This window comes from Athene noctua, chromosome 1 (assembly GCF_965140245.1).
Source record: "Athene noctua chromosome 1, bAthNoc1.hap1.1, whole genome shotgun sequence".
Lineage (NCBI taxonomy): Eukaryota > Metazoa > Chordata > Aves > Strigiformes > Strigidae > Athene > Athene noctua.
Genome location: NC_134037.1, coordinates 245,538,579 through 245,559,284, shown reverse-complemented (window position 1 = coordinate 245,559,284; position 20,706 = coordinate 245,538,579). Strand labels below are relative to the sequence as shown.

Below are 20,706 nucleotides of genomic sequence, written 5' to 3'. Positions count from 1 at the left end.
ACTGTCAATAATCTTTACCTCATCCCTCAATTCACAATCAAAATACATCTAGTTCTTTTCTAGGTTTCATTACTACTTAATTTCCTTTCAATTTTAAAATGCTGTAACTATGCTTTAAAAAGCTGTAATTCCTTGACTTCTTTTGATAGGTAGACTGAAGGTGAATATGGGAAATATATATTTAAAACAACGAAACTATTCCAAAGCTATCAAATTCTACCGTATGGCTCTAGACCAAATTCCTAGTGTCCACAAAGAGATGAGGTGAGTTTCTATTACTAGACGTGGTTCTGAAATACCAGTTTTGGATACAGTATGACTTAATAGTTAAAACATAACCTAATCCTGATTTCTTTACTTAGGATTAAAATAATGCAAAATATTGGAGTTGCATTTATTAAAACTGGCCAATATGTTGATGCCATTTCTTCATTTGAACATATAATGAGCACATCCCCAAACCTGAAGGCAGGCTTCAACTTGATCCTATGTTATTTTGCTATTGGAAATGGTGAGCAAATGAAAAAAGCCTTCCAAAAACTGATTGCAGTTCCCTTGGAAGTGGATTATGATGACAAATACATTTCACCAAATGTAAGTTTGAACAAAATAAACTGTGTCTTCGTATGGTAAATCAGGAGTAAGGGGGGGAGACATTCAGCATTTGGACTGTACTGAATTAATGTGTATTTACATGTCTAAAATAAGTGGTTATTTTACCGGCATGTACTTAATGTGGCAGTACTGCTCAGAGGTGTAAAATGAGAACATTCAAATCCTTTTTTTCCTCAAAAGATATGATGTGCATAAAATCCATACTGCATGATTATCTTCATAATGATTTTATTGAAATTATCTGGGCTGACTTACATGGCTCAATTATTGCTTTACCACCTTTATTTACATAAAATTTTAATACAATATTTATAAGCTAAAATAAAGGGAGGAAAGCAATGAGTTATCTCAAATGTGTGCTAATAAAACTTCTAATGCTGTAGTGTTATTTTACAGAAGAAAATTTTAGTAAAGTTTACACATACTTAGTTTATTAGACTTTGGAAACTGGACTTCCTTTGTATCATGAAACAGGCAGCTCATGATGTTAGACAGGATAAAGTGATTAACAGGTTTAGGGTCCCTCCTAGAAAGGTCCTCTATAGAAAGATCAAGGCAAGCCCTTTATATTCTCTTATCAATCTCTTTGTCAGTGATGCAAAGCTTCCTTTTTCAGTCCTAAAGATCAAAGATATAATTAGTCTTCCAACTATCTGCAGCTTAAGAGTAGCTGTTACCTCCTCTTGTCATAGTATAAGCAAATAAAATTTAATATATGAAGCATATATATTTATTGATAGATATGTATATATTTTCTTATATATCTTTGCATATATAATTGAGATATATCTATCTAATTTCTCATATTAAGAATTATGTACCAGTAGGGGTCATTAAATTAATTAATTGAAGGCTATGTAAGATCATTCACTGGAAGAAAGGCTTTAGACTGTAGAAGTTCTTTCTAAGTATAGGCAAGCTATAGTTTTACATTTAAAGTTCTGTGTTTTGTTATGAAGAGGTTAGAGAAAAGATCACAAGTTTCCTTCTGGTCTTTATTTTGTATCAATTTATAATCTGTCCCCAATAAATGAGGAAGGGGTGGCTACCCAGCATACTTGCATTACTTCTTTTAGAACTAACATAGATATGTGATAGAAACCACAAAGATGATCATGTGAGTGCTTGTAATGAGAAGGCAGCACAAGCCCTCATGTGCTGAATACTGCTGCAGTTCAGCAAATGCTTAGGCATGCTCTTACTTTTAAGCACGTGAGTATTCTCACTGTGATTTGCAGCCTTCCTAGTCTAATACACGTGACATTAACTATATCTGTTAACAACCCTAATGTGAGCTATGACCGCATACACAAGCAGAAACCAGGATTAAAGTAGTTGTAACGCCAAATTCAGATTTTGTGGTTAGAAAAGTACTTTAAACTGAAGCTAGCTTTTTGAAACATGAAAAGTAAATAACTGACTTTATTGTCTATGTAATTTGCATCAATTTATGTTTACAGTCATATTGTCTGTAAAATAATTAAAATGTATGTATACTGTCATAATTTGCAGTTGTTTTGTCCCCATCCAGGATGATCCACATACAAATCTACTGATTGAAGCCATTAAAAATGACAGCTTAAGACAAATAGAACGTGAGAGGTAATGGTGGAATCTATTCCTTCTTGACTGTGGTGCCATGGATTTTAGCTCCTGAAAGCATTGTCAGTCTTCTCACATGTCCACAGCTCTTGTTATAAAAGTGTCCTCATAATTCTTACGAAAGAACATGCTTGGAAGAACCAGTGGGATCACTCAGTTTAGTGTACTGCACTGAATTAGAATATCTACCCCAGATATATCTACCAGATATCTACCCCAGCTATAGGTTACACTGCTTAAAACCTGCAGCATTGTTTTTTTTAAAAAATAGAACTACAGTGTGCAGTGAAAGAAAAACAGAAAAACCGAGAGTTTAATCAAGATATAGGGCAGTAGCAGGAGCAGGGGACTGTTTAGATTGAATTCTGAAGCCAGAACAAGATTTGATTATTTTTCTAGACATGTTTTTGAAATGGTGACATGCTTGTGTATTGGGTTTTTTTCCCTTAGGAAATCCATGGCAGAGGAATACATCATGACAGCTGCTAAACTCATTGCACCAGTAATTGAGACATCTTTTGCAGTGGGCTATGACTGGTAAGAGTCAAGCAGGGCTTATTTTTTTCTAAACTATATGCCAATCCTTTGTGCTGATAATGAAACCAGATTCACGAAAATAAACAGCCTGGGAAACATCATTTGCTGCAAATCTCAAACATCGTGGCCAGGCTATTTTCAATTTGCCTCCATAACGCTGTCGAGAAGAACAAAACAAAGCATTAGAGTCTATTCTGTGTTAAAAATTAACTTCATTTATCACTGAAACTCAACCGCTAATTACACATTTTGAACTGTTCTGTAATAGCACAAAAAGAGCTTCTCAAAATTCAATTTAATTTTAAAATTAAATTTGAAAATTTAAGAGTTTAAGGCAATGATCACTACTTTTTACTGTAAATTTGAAGATAGCATAATGAAGACTTGGGGTGTCTAAGAAGTTTTCATCACTCCATAGAGTCATGATATAAAACACTGGAATCTAAATATTATTTGAAAAGTTTATTTGCATTTTGTTTATAAACTTAATAAATACAGACTTAATCTACTGTTTCTTAAACATTTATGCAAATGTATACTGTGATAGGCTGCTGATACAGTTCACCATTTTGACTTTTTTTATCCACTATATTCTTCAATTTACAGCTTAACTTTTGCTTTCTGTGGTATTTTCTACAGCAGAATACTCTTCTCTTTAAACCAAAATAAAATAGACACGCTTCCTATAAGGACAGTATGAAAATTATTAGCATAACTTTTCAAGATGTATTTTTAACTATTTTTTAGTTTTTTATTACAAGGACTTCGATATTTTCGGTATTTTTAATAATATTATTGGAAAATAACATGTACACAAACAAATATTGTGTATCTACAGCCACAACATTGCTTATGTTCAGTGTTTGGGAAGTGAAGGAAGACGGATGGGAAAAGAGAATTTTCCTTTACCTGGTTTTTGTTTTGTTTTGTTTTTTTCCAGTTAGGATTATTTTCAAATTTTGCAGGTCATATAATTATAATTTACTAATGAAGATGTTTATACTAACATGAAATAATCTCCCACACAGACATGTTTAGTCTGCTAGAGTCCACAAGGTGGTGTTTGATGATTTAATAATCATTATAATCTTATAATTTCCCTACTTTTGCCATTGTGATTTACCAGAATTTAAACGGGATGTCTTGTGAAATTAGCTTGCTGCTTTATAACGTGTTAGCACGAGTAGGTCAGATTTGTTTGCTCTATATCTTTTGTTCAAGAAAACTGGAAAAGGTTGTCAGATGCTCAGTTTCCTTATCGCTATCCACAAAATACTTGTCATGAAGTAAAAGACTCTCATTTCTGTTCTGGCTAATTAAACGGCTTCTGGTGAGATGTGTGGGATTGTTTTGTGTGTATCAGGACAGATTTACTATTTTTTTTCTTCTAGGCTGAGGTATTCAAGCCCAGGGAAGAAGTTTTATAAGTAGTTTGAACTTGGTTTTCCGAACACTATACTTTGTTATGAGTCCTCTGAGTATTAAGTGTGCTTTTAAACAGATTAATTTTATTTACAGAAATAAAATGGGGATAAATAATCTTTGGATTTCTTAATTAAAATGTGACATAATCTTGGGACTATTCTGTCATATTCATTATGTGCATTTTATGGTTAAAAGATGTTAACAGTAACAATTGAAAACTATTTTTTGACTTTTACTATAGATGTCTTTGCAGAAATTGCTATTTTTTCAATATAATTTTTCCTCCAACTTCAAAAGGCATTTGTATACTTTGTATAGAGACTATCCATGTGCCAACCTCATTATAGCAGTAGGCAGTTTGTTAAATTAAACTTTTGTTGGCATATTAGCCAACTATTAGAAGAAAAGAAAAAGGCTTTCCACCTTAAAAAAAAAAAAAAAAAGTGGAAGGGATTAAAGAAGCACCCACAAAATTGTTCATTTAGTGTGCTTAATTCCAAACAGTTTGAGAGAACGGTATATGCATACAATAAATAAAGGTCTTGCTCCAAATGATTAGGCAGTTTTAAAGTAAACCACATCAAACCCTGGAAGATGGTGTCTGTGAATGAACATCAGAACTGTCTGCTGTGTTCTGTTCTGCCCTCATTTTGCAGAAGACCCTAAACCAAAAGTAACAGGGGGATGACCAGAAAGAGGATTATTATTATGATTAGTATTATTATGTAGCTCAGGGACACAATCTGTAGTCTCTGGCATTGTTCACTAAGCTGGTTGATGGGCTTGGTACTATATGCAACAGGAGATGAGGTCTGAAAAATCATCTGATGGAACGTATCCAGAGAAAATTATTTGAAAAATTATCTTAGTATCTGACATCAAGTATCCTTAAGTGATGGAAATTAACATGATATTTAAGCAGCTGAATAAAAAAAAATGAGAACAGAGATAGTAGTATTAAGATAGATTGTGGGAATAAAATTTTTTTTTCACGTATTATTAATCAAAGTGCTCTTCGCCTCTGTAGAGAAAGAATATCTAGGAACAGCTTGTTTTGGAAAGCAAATTGGCCGCATAAGTATATAACTTAGCGACATTTGCACGGATGCATTTTGTTTATGGCTTTCTTTTGTTTGCAGGTGTGTTGAAGTAGTAAAAGCTTCCCACTATGTAGAGTTAGCCAATGACCTGGAAATAAATAAAGCCACTACTTACTTGAGGCAGCAGGATTTTAACCAGGTATAGTAACTTTTCACATTGCTATTTTTTAATACTGTATTGTCGATTATACCTTTCTTAGCCCCAGCATATTTTTCAGCAAGGGAAAGAATGATTTATGCAAACATAATGGTTATTATATTGATGCTGCTCTTTATAAACTTTATAAAAAAACTGTCAAGAGATGAGTTTTATCTAAATGAAATTTCTGCCACAGAACTTACAATGAATGCAGTTCATGTAAAAATTTAGTTATCTTCACTGGGTGTCCAAGCTGTCATTACAGTTAATGGAACTGTAGTCAGTACAGTCATTAGAGCCTAGAAACCATGTTGCTAATGAACATGGAGGCGTTTTCATCAGTGCGAGCTGAATCTTTTTCTCAGTTTTGTTTATTATAACACCAAAATATAGGCAAGTGCACTTCATATGTGTTATTATTATTTATGTTACAGTATTCTCACTGTTCCCTATGTACTACAGCACTCCCTGACATACTATAATCTGACCTTGAACTTCAGTCAATACAAACTGGAATTAAACTAAGTATCTGCTCAGGATAGATACTGCTTGGACAGTTCTGCATCTCTTATGAAAGATTGCATCCCTGGAGGACAGAGAGGGCTAGGATGAATCACAGTTACTGAAAAGATATTATAGCAGTTTAAGCCACAGAGTAAGTTAGCAAGTGAGCAAGGTCATAGGAAAGATACAGTATTGGTACTTCCAAGTAAAACTATAGCTTGTTGCTCAAAATTCATTAACTGGCAGAAGCTCACAAGATCGATCTAAGAAAATCTTTGTGATTTTATGGTTTTTATTGTTCATATTATTACATGTTCCCTTTTCATTGTTTTGTTGCATTTTAAAAATATATATGTGATGTAACTTTTGGCTACATGTAAATTATTTATGCGTGTTTATGTAGGGAAGATATCTTTCTTCAACTGGCCACCCAGTCACTAGTTAAGACAAATTTCTGCCAATGAATTTTATGCTGAACTACCTTCACGTTAAAAATCATCACCAATCTCTTTCTGATAAGTACAGAAGGCTGTTAACTGTAGCTTTGCTCTTCTATGTGTATAAACTGCCAAAGTAGTTGAATAAATTAATACAAAACTTACCATGTTTAAGTTTTTGGTATTATCTAAGTGAATGTGCAGCTTTCTTACAATGTTTTATTTTAAGACAAGTGCATGTTTTGCTCTTAGTCAAATTTTTGTAGGTTGTGGGACAATTTATACTGGGTTTTCCTTAAAATTGTCCTGTGATTTTTGCCTGTGGAAGAAAAGCTTGGTTTGAAATGTGAGCAGTTGGAAAACAGCTTAATCTGAACAAAAAGCAGCTCAGATATCTAACAGGATTTGTTCAATTTCCTTGTAACATGCACTGTTCAGTACATTCAATGATAGTGATGCTGAATAAGAATGAATATAGCAACTCCCAGATTACAAATGGCAAGAAGTATGAGAGATCATATACAGCAGATTTAGAGCTGAACTGAATACCTCTGTTAGCTTCTACGGTCCTTTACCTTCCCATAGCTTGGAGGGATGCACAAAGGGCCACGTGCTTAACTTTAGACCATTTTCCTTCTCACATTTAAGCTCTTCTGGTTTCCTGAGCAGCTCTTGCTCCTGCTGTCTGTCCTGTCTTCTCCTTCCCTGTAGATACAGCAAAACAGTGATCCATTATTATACTGCATGTCTGACTGATAATTATTCTGAGATCAGGAAGCAGTTTGAGAGTTTGTAAAATGTGGGGCAAATCTAGTAGCTTTACTGATGACAGCTTTTGGAGGGTGATTGTGTTACAGATAGATAAACAGTCATATGATCTCAAGAATGTTCAATTTTGATGGTAATTTTTTGTGATTTCCAGTTAGTATCCAGTATAGGTTAAAAAAAAAAATCAATTCTCAGAGGTAAAATGAGATACAGAGATTGTTGGTGATGTTTCTGTGGATAACTCCAGTGGAGGGAGAAGGAAGCGTGTTGGAAGTTAGGAGTAAGTGGAGAAGACGCTCTTTTTATTTTGATTATGTGATAGAAGACCTTTAACCTGCACTGGAACTACTTAATAGTAGAGTGGGATGGCAGAATGGTGATTGCAGGGTCGTCTTTTTTTTTTTTTTTTTCCTAATAAAACTGCAGCTGCCACTTATATTCATCCTGTCTGTCTGTTCATACACTTACTAACTCACCACCTGCTCAACACACCTTTGGCTGAAGAACAAGAATGGAAACTTTTTGAAACATTCAGTTTCAAGGCTAAAAGTTTTATTGTGTTTCAAAAAAGAATTGAAATAGAATTTCTGTTGTAATTATAATGGGCTTAACTATGTGCTTATCGTAATGTGTTATTTTAAAACAGTCCTAGTAAAAAGATAAATAAATAAATTCAGGGTGGAAATTACCATAATATGTGCAGATTGTGTTTTATTAGTAAGGGGTTTTGTGTATGAGATTTTGAATGTTTTTTTAATTTCAAAGAAAAACTTCAAAAATTAATTTAAAAAGGAAGTTCTGCAGGTCAGCCATGCAAGTCCTTAACATCTCTGGCAGATCCTGCTTGGGTCAGGCAAGCTGCTTTGAAGTTTAATTTCTGTAAGCAAATAATTTAGGTACATTGAATACATGTCACATAATAATAATTTGGACAATCTGTGTTTTGATTGTTGAATCTAAGTAATTGTTATTGTTGGGATTAAGAAGTTAGAAGTTATTTAGAAATATATAAATTTAGCTAATGATACAGTGGAGCATTTCAACTTTGCAAGAGCAAAAGGACTATTGCTATGGATTTTCATCATAGGGTTCATAATTGCTGAAATGGTTCAAGAGACCTGCAGCATAATTTACCAGTAAGTTAACAGAGTTCAGACTTCTATGAATTTTTCATTATACATGAAAAAGATATTATTTCCACTCCAATTTTTGTCATTAAAGGTGCCATTTAGCAGTAAAAGCAAAGGTAAATGAATCAGCTACAATGGGAAATGGCTTTTCAGAAAATGACTTTGAACTATGTAGCTCTAAGTTCAATAAAAGTTAATTCCATTGTAAGAAATGCACAGCTTTTACTCAAAAAAGCAAGTCTTTGCTTAAGAGTAAAATATCTCAGATAAAGTAGTGTTACATCTGTAGATATTTAGGACCATTCTTTTTTTGGAGAAAGTCACAAATGTATGTAAAAGTTTAAAATTATCCTAGTTGAAATCTTGCATTTCAGAGACCACAAAATCTAAAGCCTAACTTTTGAAGTGCTATTCTTGATTGAAATCAGTGTATTTCTTTAGAGAATCTTCTATTATTAGGAGAATATTATGATCTTTAGTAGTTCATAGTTCTTGGGTGGAAAGTAATTGACTAAATTAATGGACTACATCTAGCTGTATATACTTAGTCATTTTACATGTCATTAGTACAGTCATGTTTTTTGTGTAAAGTAACTGTAAAAACAGTATGTATGACAGTCAGTTAAAACTTGTTTCCTTTATGTTTGTTTTGGCATTCCACATATGGTATCATGCATTCACTTTGATATGTAAACAGCAGCTTATAGGTTTCATATAAAGGAAGAAAGAAACTTTTGAACTAATGTTGATGGCTAAATTGAGGTTGCCACATCTGTGTTGTAATCGATGTTGAAACTGGGCTCACTGTGATATTCTAGGTTTGTGTAATTAATATAAATATTTAGTGTAAAGAAGCCAGATTTTCTTAATAATTTAGTCTGCTGTTACAATGTTACCACATAGTCAATGAAAAAACAAAGCTGTCTTTTATTTCAAAGTTGCTTTGATAGTTTATTAGCTATAAATTTGTTTAAGTTTTGTCCATAAATGTCTTTATTTTGAAGTTTATGAAATTTAGTTTTCATGTAAAAGTCTTAAAAAAAAAAAAAATAAATCTTCTGGCCTCAGTCTTCATGTTTAAGTACTTCCTAAACTTAGATAGCTGTCATCTTATTACACAAGTCTTGCATTTTTTTTTATATAGCATGTACTTTTTCAGCTTTTTAATAAGAGTTTTAGTCAGTCCTTTTTTGTTCACTTAACTGGAAAAATATGATGAGAATTTTAATTAATTGACAGATTAAAAGCAAATAATATAAACTTTTGTATATGTATCATTGTCAGATATCTGTGTACTTCAAGGTAGCCATATCTAATCTAAATTTTGAAGAAGTAATAAATAGCTAATACTATTGAAACTTTGTGACCAAGAATAATATTATGTATAATACATAGATATACTTCTGTGTGTACATGCTTACAAGCATGTGTTACAATCTCTAGTAATTATCATGTATGTGAGTATATGAGTTGGTAATTTTAGCTGTTTGTTACTGTGAAGTTTATCAGTGCTTTCTGAAAGAATATTGGTATAAATTTGCTTCAGTAAATTGTTTCCAAATTATGTAAGTTGTGGGAAGTAAATTGTTTCCAAATTATTTCTAGGCACTGGAGACTTTAAAAATGTTTGAAAAAAAGGATAGCAGAGTAAAGAGTGCAGCTGCAACAAACCTTTCATTCCTTTATTATTTGGTAAGTGCTTCAACAAAACCAGTTAGCTGCAGTTTATGTAGCAACTTCTGTATCTTTGTAGCAATTTTTGTGTCTGTCTAAATAATCTCAATAAACAACAAGAAGCTGGCTGTTAGAGGAGTTATTCTGAAACACTCATTCTTGGCTGTAGTTGAAGTTTGGAGCATGTCCTTTGTATCCTGTTGCTGGGAGGGAGAGTGAGATGGAGCCCCAGGTCACAGAATTTTGTATGCCTGCAGTGTGATTTGTGCAGAAGCTCAGCAGCTGCATTTAAAACTCAAGTCCTGAAGACCCTGGCTGAACTTGAGGAACATGTGAAGTATGTAGGTTAGGCAGGTGTGTTTGTGTATGAAGCTTGTAAGATATGGGGATTTATTTTGTTTTTTAAAGAAATACCACTTTGTTGCAATAAAGAAAACTTCCAGACTGAATGGAACAGAGTGGCAAAACATGTCTCAAGAGTTAAGTTCTCTGAAACCTAAAAAAGATGATCTGCCTTACGCAAACATATAAGGAATATTTAGAACTGAAGAATGTATTGCTTTTTTCATCCTCAATCTTTTGAAATTACGCTATATTAATTGTAAGAAACCACGGCTGCAAGAAAATTGACTGACAAATTACTAATACAGTGTTTGTTTTGTTCATGCAGGAGAATGAATTGGCACAAGCAACTAACTATGCAGATTTAGCTGTAAATTCTGATAGGTACAATCCAGCAGCTCTAACTAACAAAGGAAATACTGTTTTTGCAAACGGAGACTTTGAAAAAGCAGCTGAGTTTTATAAGGAAGCTCTCAGGAACGATTCTTCTTGCACTGAAGCACTTTATAATCTTGGTAAGCCCAAGGTGCTTTTGTGATTTAGCTTTTGTCTAAAGGACACACTAGTGTTTCTGAGAATCTGGCTTTCAAAGTTTTCTTGTATAGAAATATATAGTAATTACTATTTCTTTATTGAGTCATTTATGTTATAGCAAGGTGTTAATTTGTACTTCCTATCTGTTCTGCAAAAAAATACCAGTGTTGTCATCTAGTAACTGCAGATGTTTAAGTCACTTTGAAGATGAAAATTTCTGCTATCTTAATACCAATATACCAATTTTAGCATTATTAAACCGTCATGAGTCATTCCCCTCTAAAAACCCTCCTCTTCCCTTATTCATCTTATTCAAAAAATGAGATTACATATGTTCTTGGTCTTTGATTAGATTCTTGTTTCTTGTGTTTATCAGTTTGGTTAAGTAATACTAGCTAGTAAGAATTATAAGCATGGCTCTCATGAATAGAGTCCATCAATATCAAGGCAGGTGTACTGCCTCCGAGTACCATGTTCCTACTTAATTTTTCTTGGTTATTCTGTCAGTTAATATGCTGAAGTAATCTTTTACTGTAACCTTCATTTTTTAGGTTTAACATACAAGAAGTTAAACAGAATAGATGAAGCTTTGGATTGTTTTCTGAAACTCCATGCAATCCTTCGAAATAGTGCTCAAGTCCTTCACCAGATAGCAAACATGTATCTTTTTCTGGATTATGATAAGGGATGGTGGTTTTAGTAAACTCCTTTAATCTGAAATATGTGTTTCAATCATGACACAATGACTTAGAAACTTAATGTAGTATTCATTATGATGAGGATGGTCATGCATGGAGTCATTCTCTGATGTTTGTGAAAACAAGAACAGAACTTACAACCTCCTTAGACATTTCCAGTGAAGCAAATGAAGAAATACATTAAGACTGCTCACATTGCAGGGAATACATTTACACTCAGTATTAAATTGTGTACTAGAATTTTTTAAATGGTGATTTTTTTTTTTTTTTTTTTTAATTGAAACAATGTGGCAGATGTCTGTCCCCAGCAGTGCAAAAGCTTAACAGATTTAAAAGCTGAGGAGAGGAGAAGTTAGCTTTGTACATCACTAGTGATATTCTATACTGTGAATTTCTTTAACAGTGCTTCTGAGGATGTGCAAACTGTAATAAAATTCTCTCCAATGCAGAACACATTCCATTTGCTGTACTACACTTTTAAAAATAGTGAGGGTAATAAAAATATGTTTTAGTCAGTAAAATAAGTAACATCCAAAAATACAAAAAGGCTGTGATCTCTATTCCTTGTATAGCCCCTTTACAGCAGCATAAATGGCCCTACAACTCCTAGTTCCCATCTGAGGGAGAATTTATTTTCTCCAATGCAATGTGAGTGTTGCTTTCCACCAATACTCAAAAGCTTTTTCCATGAAGAGTAGGGAGCAGCAGAAACTGAAAAAACATGTTGGGCAGTTAACTCCAGCTCACACTGCTGCAGAGGTGTGAGCTGTTGTGCCACTCAGGGGTGGCTGAGAAAGGGAGAGCACACTGCAGGCCTTATTACAGCTAAAACTGCCTCTGTTCTCTGGACCAGAATCATACACTCTGCTGTGCATCTTAGACATACAGCAGAAAATCTCACTGCATGCAAACGTCTGTTCTTGAGGATAGCAGTTTTACCTAATCATTTACTTACAGCCCAAAGTCCTGTTGAGCCCAAAGTATTAAGCCTCTGAATATTTCTCTTTATTCAGTGTAACAAAAATACTTTGTGATAGAAATGAAATTATGAAAACAATGTGGGGTTTTTTCTTTAAAAAAAAAAGTATCTCCACACTACAGTGACTGGCGTATCTGTCCAGCATGTGGATTACATTATGTAAAGTAGTAGGAATTCTGAGTAAATCAAAATATCATCAGCATCACTCCTTGACTAAAGAAAACTCAGATTTGAGATCATGGAAGATCCCAGTCAAGCCATAGAGTGGCTCCTGCAGTTGATCAGTGTAGTACCAACTGATCCGCATGTACTTTCAAAGCTAGGGAAATTATATGATAATGAAGGTGATAAATCTCAAGCTTTTCATTATTACTATGAGGTACTTGTTCTTTATTGCTTTTCCAATGCACTTGGTCGTAATTAAAGGAAATTTTGCCATAGGTTCTTATATCAAATTAACAATTGATTCATTTAAACTTTTTAAAATGTCATCCAAAAAAGAAAATAAAAAAAGGTATTTTGTGGGACAGAGTTGACAAAATACTATTTTTGTAGTCAGATCCTAAGGAAACACATAGCCTGTGTTTCCACATGGTATTTGACCTCAGACTTTTATTTTTTATATGGTCATTGTTTACACTGACCCCTAACAATTTTAATTTAAAGTGTAGTCTGAGACAAAATAAAAATTGATATAATAAATATAATTTTAAAGGTGTGTAACATGATTGCATTGATTGGAAGCTATATCTGTATAAAGGATATGGAGATATATATATATATATAAAATGTGTTTAGTTTTATGTCTGTAAGTTTATATATATATATTTTAGTGGTATAGATACACATTATGTATACAGTTGCTTACAGATAGGCATCCTCTCTCATTTCAAAGCAGCTAGAGTACTGTCTGTAGTTTGTACAGAGATTCTTCTGTTTAGAAACAGGAATAAAACAGAAGTTGCTTTGCTGCAATCTGAGAATTCTTTTTATTTGTGTAAAGTGAGGATGACCAAAGGCTGTGTTCCAATCTGTATATTAGTGGAGTTGTGCTGGATGGTAATTTTGCTACCTATTTCAGTGGTAATTTCTAAAAAGCCAAAAATGCTGTTTACATACATATGTATTTCATAGAAAATAATGCTTTTAGGTGAGTTTCCCAGCAGACTGATTTCAGTGTGGAACTGTACACATATTTGTTAACATTGTTTAATGTTTTAGGTAACTTATTCACATGTAGATGTGATCTAAGTAAACATTTTTGCTGTTGCAAACTATGTAAAATATATTTCAAATAAGGCTAAATGGAAAATGTGACAGACTCATCTTGAGTAACTTCTAAAAAGCATTCTGTAATTAGAAAATTTGGCATACTTATTTTTTTCAGGATTACTTAGTATAGCACACTACTTCTATTCATATATTACATGTTTTTGGCATCTGGAGAATTAAACACTTGAGTAAGATATTCCAGAAGTAACATAAAGATGTTGTTTATCACTAAAATCGTGGTTTTTTCACCTTTCCTATTTTGTCAGTCATACCGGTATTTCCCTTCAAACATTGAGGTCATTGAATGGCTTGGAGCCTATTACATTGACACCCAGTTTTGTGAAAAAGCTATTGAGTACTTTGAAAGAGCAGCACTTATCCTGTAAGTAATTATTATATTATGCCTACTCAAATATTTTGTGATTAGATATCCATAAGTATACTTAGAGATAAATTAGTTGGATAAATTCAGTACTGTAAGCAGATACCAAAGTTAAGAATATTTGGGATACTATAAGTTTTCTCAACTTTCTGTTCATTTACAGTGTGTTTTTGCTCTTATTATGCAATTTCAGTGTTAATTAAGAACCTCCCTTGGGCCCAGGATAGTATCATAGAGTCATAGAATGGTTTGGGTTGGAAGGGACCTTAAACATCATCTAGTTCCAACCCCCTGCCATGGGCAGGGACACCTTCCACTAGCCCAGGTTGCTCAAAGCCCCGTCCAACCTGGCCTTGAACACTGCCAGGGAGGGGGCAGCCACAGCTTCTCTGGGCAACCTCCTCCAGTGTCTCACCGCCCTCACAGGAAATAATTTCTTCCTTCTATCTAATCTGAATCTATCTTCTTTCAGTTTAAAACTGCTACCTCTTGTCCTTTCCCTACACTACCTGATAGAGCCCCTCCCCATCTTTCCTGTAGTCCCCCCCTTAAGTACTGTAAGGCTGCAATAAGGTCTCCCTGGAGCCTTCTCTTCTTCAGGCTGAACAACCCCAACTCTCTCAGCCTGTCTTCATAGGAAGGTGCTTCAGCCCCTTGATCATCTTCGTGGCCTCCTCTGGACTTGAGCAGGTCCATATGTCCTTCTTATCTTGGGGACCCCAGAGCTGAACACAGTACTCCAGGTCGGGTCTCACGAGAGTAGAGTCGAGGGAGAGAATCACCTCCCTCAACATGCTGGCCACACTGCTCTTGATGCAGCCTAGGACACAGCTGGCTTTCTGGGCTGCAAGCAGACATTGCCAGCTCATATTCAGTTTTCCATTCACTGATACCCCAAGTCCTTCTCTGCAGGGCTGCTCTCAATTCATTCTCTGCCCAGCCTGTATTTGTGCCTGGGATTGCCCCGACCCATGTGCAGAACCTTGCACTTGGCCTTGTCGATCTTCACGAGGTTTGCACAGGCCCACCTCTCAAGCCTGTCAAGGCCCCTCTGGATGGCACATCCCTTTCCTCCAGCGTGTCAACCGTGCCACACAGCTTGGTGTTGTCAGCAAACTTGCTGAGGATGCACTCAATCCCACTGTCCATATCACCAACAAAGATGTTAAACAGCACTGGTCCCAGGAGTGACCCCTGAGGAACGCCACTCGTCACTGCTCTCCCCTTGAACATTAAGTCACTGACCACAACTCTCTGAGTGAGACCACCCAACCAATTCCTTATTCACTGAGTGGTCCATCCATCAAATCCATGTCTCTCCAATTTAGAAACAAGGATGTCATGTGGGACAGTGTCACATGTTTTGCACAATTCCAGGTAGATGATGTCAGTTGCTTTTCCCTTATCCACCAACACTGCATCCCCGTTGTAGGCACCCACCAAATTTGTCAGGCACAGTTTGCTCTTAGTGAAGCCACGTTGGCTGTCACCAGTCACCTCTTTATTTTCTGTGTGCCCTAGCAGAGTTTCTGGGAGGATCTGCTCCATGATCTTGTTGGGCACAGAGGTGAGACTGGCTGGCCTGCAGTTCCCCAGGTCTTCCTTTTTCCCTTCTTTAAAAATAGGGGTTATGTTTCCCCTTTTCCAGTCAGTGGGAACTTCACCAGACTGCCATGACTTCTCAAATATGTTGAATAGTGGCTTAGCCACTTCATCTGACAGTTCCATGAGGACCCACAGATGAATCTCAGCAGGTCCCATGAACTTGTGCACCTTCAGGCTCCTTAGATGGTCTTGCTCTTCTCCAACAGTGGGCAGTTCTTCATTCTCCCAGTCCCTGCCTTTGCCTTCTGTGACTTGGGCGGTGTGGCTGGAGCTCTTGCTGGTGAAGACTGAGGCAAAATGTAATAGGTATTAGCATTTATTTTCTCTATCTTCTGCCATTAAACACAGCTGTGAAGTGGGGAACTACTCTCCTAAACAACCAAGACTTCCTTCTCTGTGACTTATGTGAACTACTTCCTTTCTGTTTTTTTGTTGTGCAGGGATGATTTGATGGTTTAGATAAATGCATCTTTTAGCAGTTCTTGCTGCATTTACACTTTTCATATAACTTCTACTTCCATAAAAAGGATATTACAAATAAGGTATACAAGCAAAAATGTGCAGTACAGAATTAGCAATGGTCAGTGAAAATAAGTTGACAGATCAAATTGATCCTAATAGAGATATTTGAAATAGGGTGAGTTCAGTTCAGCAACCTAGTTGCTGAAATTGTTCTTTAACAGAATATGGTGCACTTAAAATGTATATAGGCCGTATATTTTATTTTAGATCAGAAAGAAATTTTACCAGACAAATGGTTAATAAACAAAAATTTGGTCAAATTTAAATCTGTAATCTAGAGTTCAAACAGAATTCTAAAAAGACATGCATACAGTCTTTTTATGTGGAAACAAATTTTTATCTATATGTTTGTGAAGAATTTTGTGTTAATAGACCAACTAAAATACAGGCAACTAAAATTTACTCCAGCGAATTTATCTATTTTGTGTTTTGGGAAACCCATCAAAAATCAGGTTGAACAAAACAGTTATTGCTTGTCTTGTGATGATCTAAAATTTGACATTCTTTTTGTTCTGTGAATCTGAGTTACAGGCATGAACAAGACAGCATGTGGATTAGATCTGTACAGTATTATTCAAGGAAAGATTATCCTGCAAATAGGTTGTTAGGTGTTCAGTAAAAAATACTAATTCTGGTTTTGAAAGGGCTTGAGTTAGAGTAGACATTAATTATAGAAGAGAAAATCTGAGGTTTGAATAAGGATTAAAAATTGGAAAAAAAATAGCAGAACGTAGTCTTCAAATTGTGGTATAATTATAAGGAAATAGAGATGTAGGTTAGATAAAAATACACAAGAGGCAGTTCACAGAAATCATAGTTCACAGGTTTGCCAGTATTTTTTTCAGTATAAATACTGGCCACCTTAAAAAATTGTAATTTAGTCAAGCTATGAGTTCACATATGCTGGCGTTCACGGCCTTCTTAGAAACCTTGGAAAGAAACAGCTGAAACTAAAAAGAATTATTTCATAATTTTGTTTTGGCAAAGATCTAAATATTTTATGCTTCATGTTGCACTCAGTCCTTGCATAAAACATGAAGTACGTGGGTTGTAAAGTAGTCATTATTATTTGTAATTGTAATCTATTTGTAATACAGAGAAATTATTTCTCTATGGGATGAGATTGTTAATAGTAGATAACAGAATATAGATGTTTCCACATTTGATATTAAAAATAGATTCTAGATGTGCTAATTGATAAAGCTACATTTTAAAATGAAATAAAGCTACATTTTAAAATGTAATGTTTAAAATAAGTTTATTTTAACTGTGACCAGCATTTTTTAGTTTAACACTGTTTAGTGTATTCAGTGTTTTAATCACAATAATTACATTTAAAATTTCATCCTAAAATAACGTGTTAAACAATGAATTGAGAAACAGTTTTTCATTATTTTACATTTTACCAGCCTGCACAAATCTATCATTAATAGAAAGAGTTGTGCAGCTAATCCTGGCTGCTGACAATTAGCCTCTCTAGAATTTTCATACTGAACTGCATAATAAACTTTATTATGGTGTCTGCTTGGCTGCCTTTATTGTTTTGCAGGAGACATATTCAGCTGAAACTAAAAAAAGTGAAGCAGCTGTCTTTCATAAGCTTTTTTGGCAATTACCAGGCAGATTATATAGAGTTAAAAATGGCCTGTGTGTGACTGGAGGGAAAAACTGAAGAGAAGTACAAAACTGTTCTGAAAATGTTATCATACAGTGCCTTTGTGATATGCTACTGTTGAATTGTAAGCCACATGTGAAAAGTGCTTTATCTTATAGAACATCCTTACACTGTTGACATGAAAATTTCCTAATTTTCTCATTATCTTGATAAGAATGAGGAAAGAGTCCAGCAGTTTCATTGTACATGCTCAAAGATCTCAGATATTTTCTCTGACCGTATCTATCATCATTATGTGCTAAAAAGAGAAGGACAGATCGCAGCTAGGGCATCGGGGTGATGACACAGAGGAGGAGCTGGGGTTCAACGCTGTAAGTGGGGAGTGTGCTTCCTGGCAGAGATCCCTTGGGTGTGCGTGGGACCCTGCTGGAGGGACTTCCTCAGAGTACAGTTTAGCACTTTGTTCTCCCCCATTGCGTGCTTCTGTGCCTCAAGACAAAGATTAGTGGTTCATGTGTCTAGTGATGTGATTAGTGGTTCATTGTGTCTAGTACACAGAATCATGAGCAGGGGAAAGACTGTAACATAGGACTACGAAGGAATGACACTGAGGCCTGAACACAGGAGCGTGAGGCAAGGGTAAACTGTGCGTGAACCAAGCAGGGTAAATTCTTCCTAGGAAAGCAATATACTAGGTGAAAAACTTTTAAGAGTAGTTTAATAGTAGGTCTTCACGAATGCTATGCAGGTTATTTTGTTTTTTCATTGTTTGGCAGTGTGTATAATTTCATTTTATTTATATGCAGACCAACACAAGTGAAGTGGCAGCTGATGGTTGCCAGTTGCTACAGGAGAAGCGGTAAGTTCTGTAATGTTTTTTGTAATTGGTTGGAGGTTAGAAACATTTTTTGTAATTAGTTGGGGTGGTTCAGCCTGGAGAAGAGAAGCCTGGAGGAATATATGAAGGGAGCTTTTAAGAAAAATGGAGAGAGACTTTTTACCAGGGCCTGAAGTGACAGAACAAGGGGCAATGGGTTTAAACTGAAAGAGGATAGGGCTACACTGGACAGAGGGAAGACATTTTTTAAGATGAGGGTGGCAAGACACTGGAACAGGTTGCCCAGAGAAGCAGTGGATACCCCATCCCTGGAAGTGTTCAAGGTCAGGTTGGAATATTTTAATCTTATTTTATTTCAATTCTTAAATTGTTTTTATCTCAACCTACAAGTCTCCTTACCCTTACCCCTCCAAGTCTTTCCCCCATTCCCTGGGGGTGAGGGAGGGTGAGTGAGCAGCTGTGCGGTGTTTGGCTGCCGGTTGGGTTTAAACCATGACAACTGGTCCTAACATTTGTTTGAAAAATCAGTTACATATTATTTTGTTAGGAATTTTCTGTGTATATGTAATAAAACATGACTTTTCTTTTAAGTCCAGGAAGTATGCCTGCACTGACTTATGCATGAAACACTCCTTATGCAGTTAAATAAGTAAAATAGATAAGATAATACAGCATAAATGATCTGATAGAAGGTTTTTTTAATGTAATTATCCTACCATCTGATCTAGCATAAGTAATTAGATTTTAAAGTTGCTTAATTTCCATTCCTTTTCAACAGCAGGTATAATTTCCATAATAAATAAGTGTGTTTTCTCACTCTGCTCAGTTATTTAATACAACAGTGAGAAAAGGAACAGGACTGAGGGAAGTCAGTGAATTAAGAACAGTCAGCACCACCCAAACCCAGACAGATGAACTGTTTTCCCAGCAAAGGAACACAATGGTTTGGGCTGCTTTTTAGATGATTTATGATTCATTGGCAAAATTCCCAGCTTCTCATGTTAATACATAGCAGGTCAGTTTGATCTCTACCTAAGGAAAATAAAAACAGGTATCTCAACAAACTTTTTGTCAGGTGTTTTATGGATATGAGGTTTTAGAATCATAGGGTCTATCAGTCCTTTCCATAATAATCAAGCTGAACCAAAATTGAAGGCAAAAGTCTTAAAGAATAATTACTTTACTACCAGGTCTGGGCAAAGGAAGGACACACAATTAGCATTCTGATGGAAGGAAGGAGAGGCAGAGCACAGCTGTTACACATTTTTATTTGACCAATCCATACATTTACAGCCTCAGATAAGCCCTGCTATGCCTGATACAGCTTGTCTAGTGGATGTGTCATAGGCCCATGGAGTCCTAGAGGCAGGGCAAAAAAGGGCAAAAATCAGGACACTCCTTTTCATTAAATGATGTAATTTACAGAGTAATTTGGACTGGTTTCAAATGCTCTTAATTTTTACTGTCAGTAATCAAAGCTTGGTTTTATCAAATTTGGTTTTACAATATTAAATCATGTACTCTAAAAAGATGAAGTGATGTTAAACTGTATAATTTTCTCATCAGATATTCTTTTCTATGTTTGGATATGTGGGTAGATGTTTGTTTTGTTTGCAGGTAACTACCAGAAAGCTTTAGAGAAATACAAAGTAATTCACAGAAAATTCCCAGAGAATGTTGAATGTAAGTTGTTTCATTGAGTGGTACAACTATCAAAGGAAACTTTACTACATTGAATGTGTGTGTTAGTAATAGATGATGTAAGTATTTTTCATAGGAAAATGTTTTAATGAACTAACACTTTTGTTCATGCTAATGCTGCATGTCTTATGTGACAACACTAAATCGCAGTTTAAGAAATCTTGGGATAATGCTGAAGAAGAGAGATGAAAATAAAGTTTAACTAGCAGATTGATTGTGTTCTTTCTCATACATACTTCCTAAATTTCATAACTATGCTACTTATTTAATCTTTCATATGATAAAAT

At 35.0% G+C, this 20,706-nt stretch overlaps 1 protein-coding gene across 6 annotated transcripts in view; it reads left to right on the top strand.

Moving 5' to 3' along the window:
• IFT88 (intraflagellar transport 88) overlaps positions 1-20,706 on the top strand; it is a 50,836-nt gene that overhangs the window by 13,509 nt on the left and 16,621 nt on the right. For 4 of the 6 annotated variants that reach the window (XM_074932148.1, XM_074932113.1, XM_074932129.1 and 1 more), the window contains 12 exons: positions 154-264; positions 363-594; positions 2,147-2,217; positions 2,668-2,754; positions 5,319-5,418; positions 9,863-9,949; positions 10,602-10,788; positions 11,359-11,467; positions 12,713-12,863; positions 14,023-14,138; positions 18,687-18,739; positions 20,336-20,401. In XM_074932148.1, the coding sequence (XP_074788249.1) occupies positions 154-264; positions 363-594; positions 2,147-2,217; positions 2,668-2,754; positions 5,319-5,418; positions 9,863-9,949; positions 10,602-10,788; positions 11,359-11,467; positions 12,713-12,863; positions 14,023-14,138; positions 18,687-18,739; positions 20,336-20,401 (1,370 nt within the window). Of the gene's footprint in view, positions 1-149; positions 265-362; positions 595-2,146; positions 2,218-2,667; positions 2,755-5,318; positions 5,419-9,862; positions 9,950-10,601; positions 10,789-11,358; positions 11,468-12,712; positions 12,864-14,022; positions 14,139-18,686; positions 18,740-20,335; positions 20,402-20,706 lie in introns of all 6 variants that reach the window. The other 2 variants (XM_074932106.1, XM_074932120.1) reach the window with 2 other exon arrangements.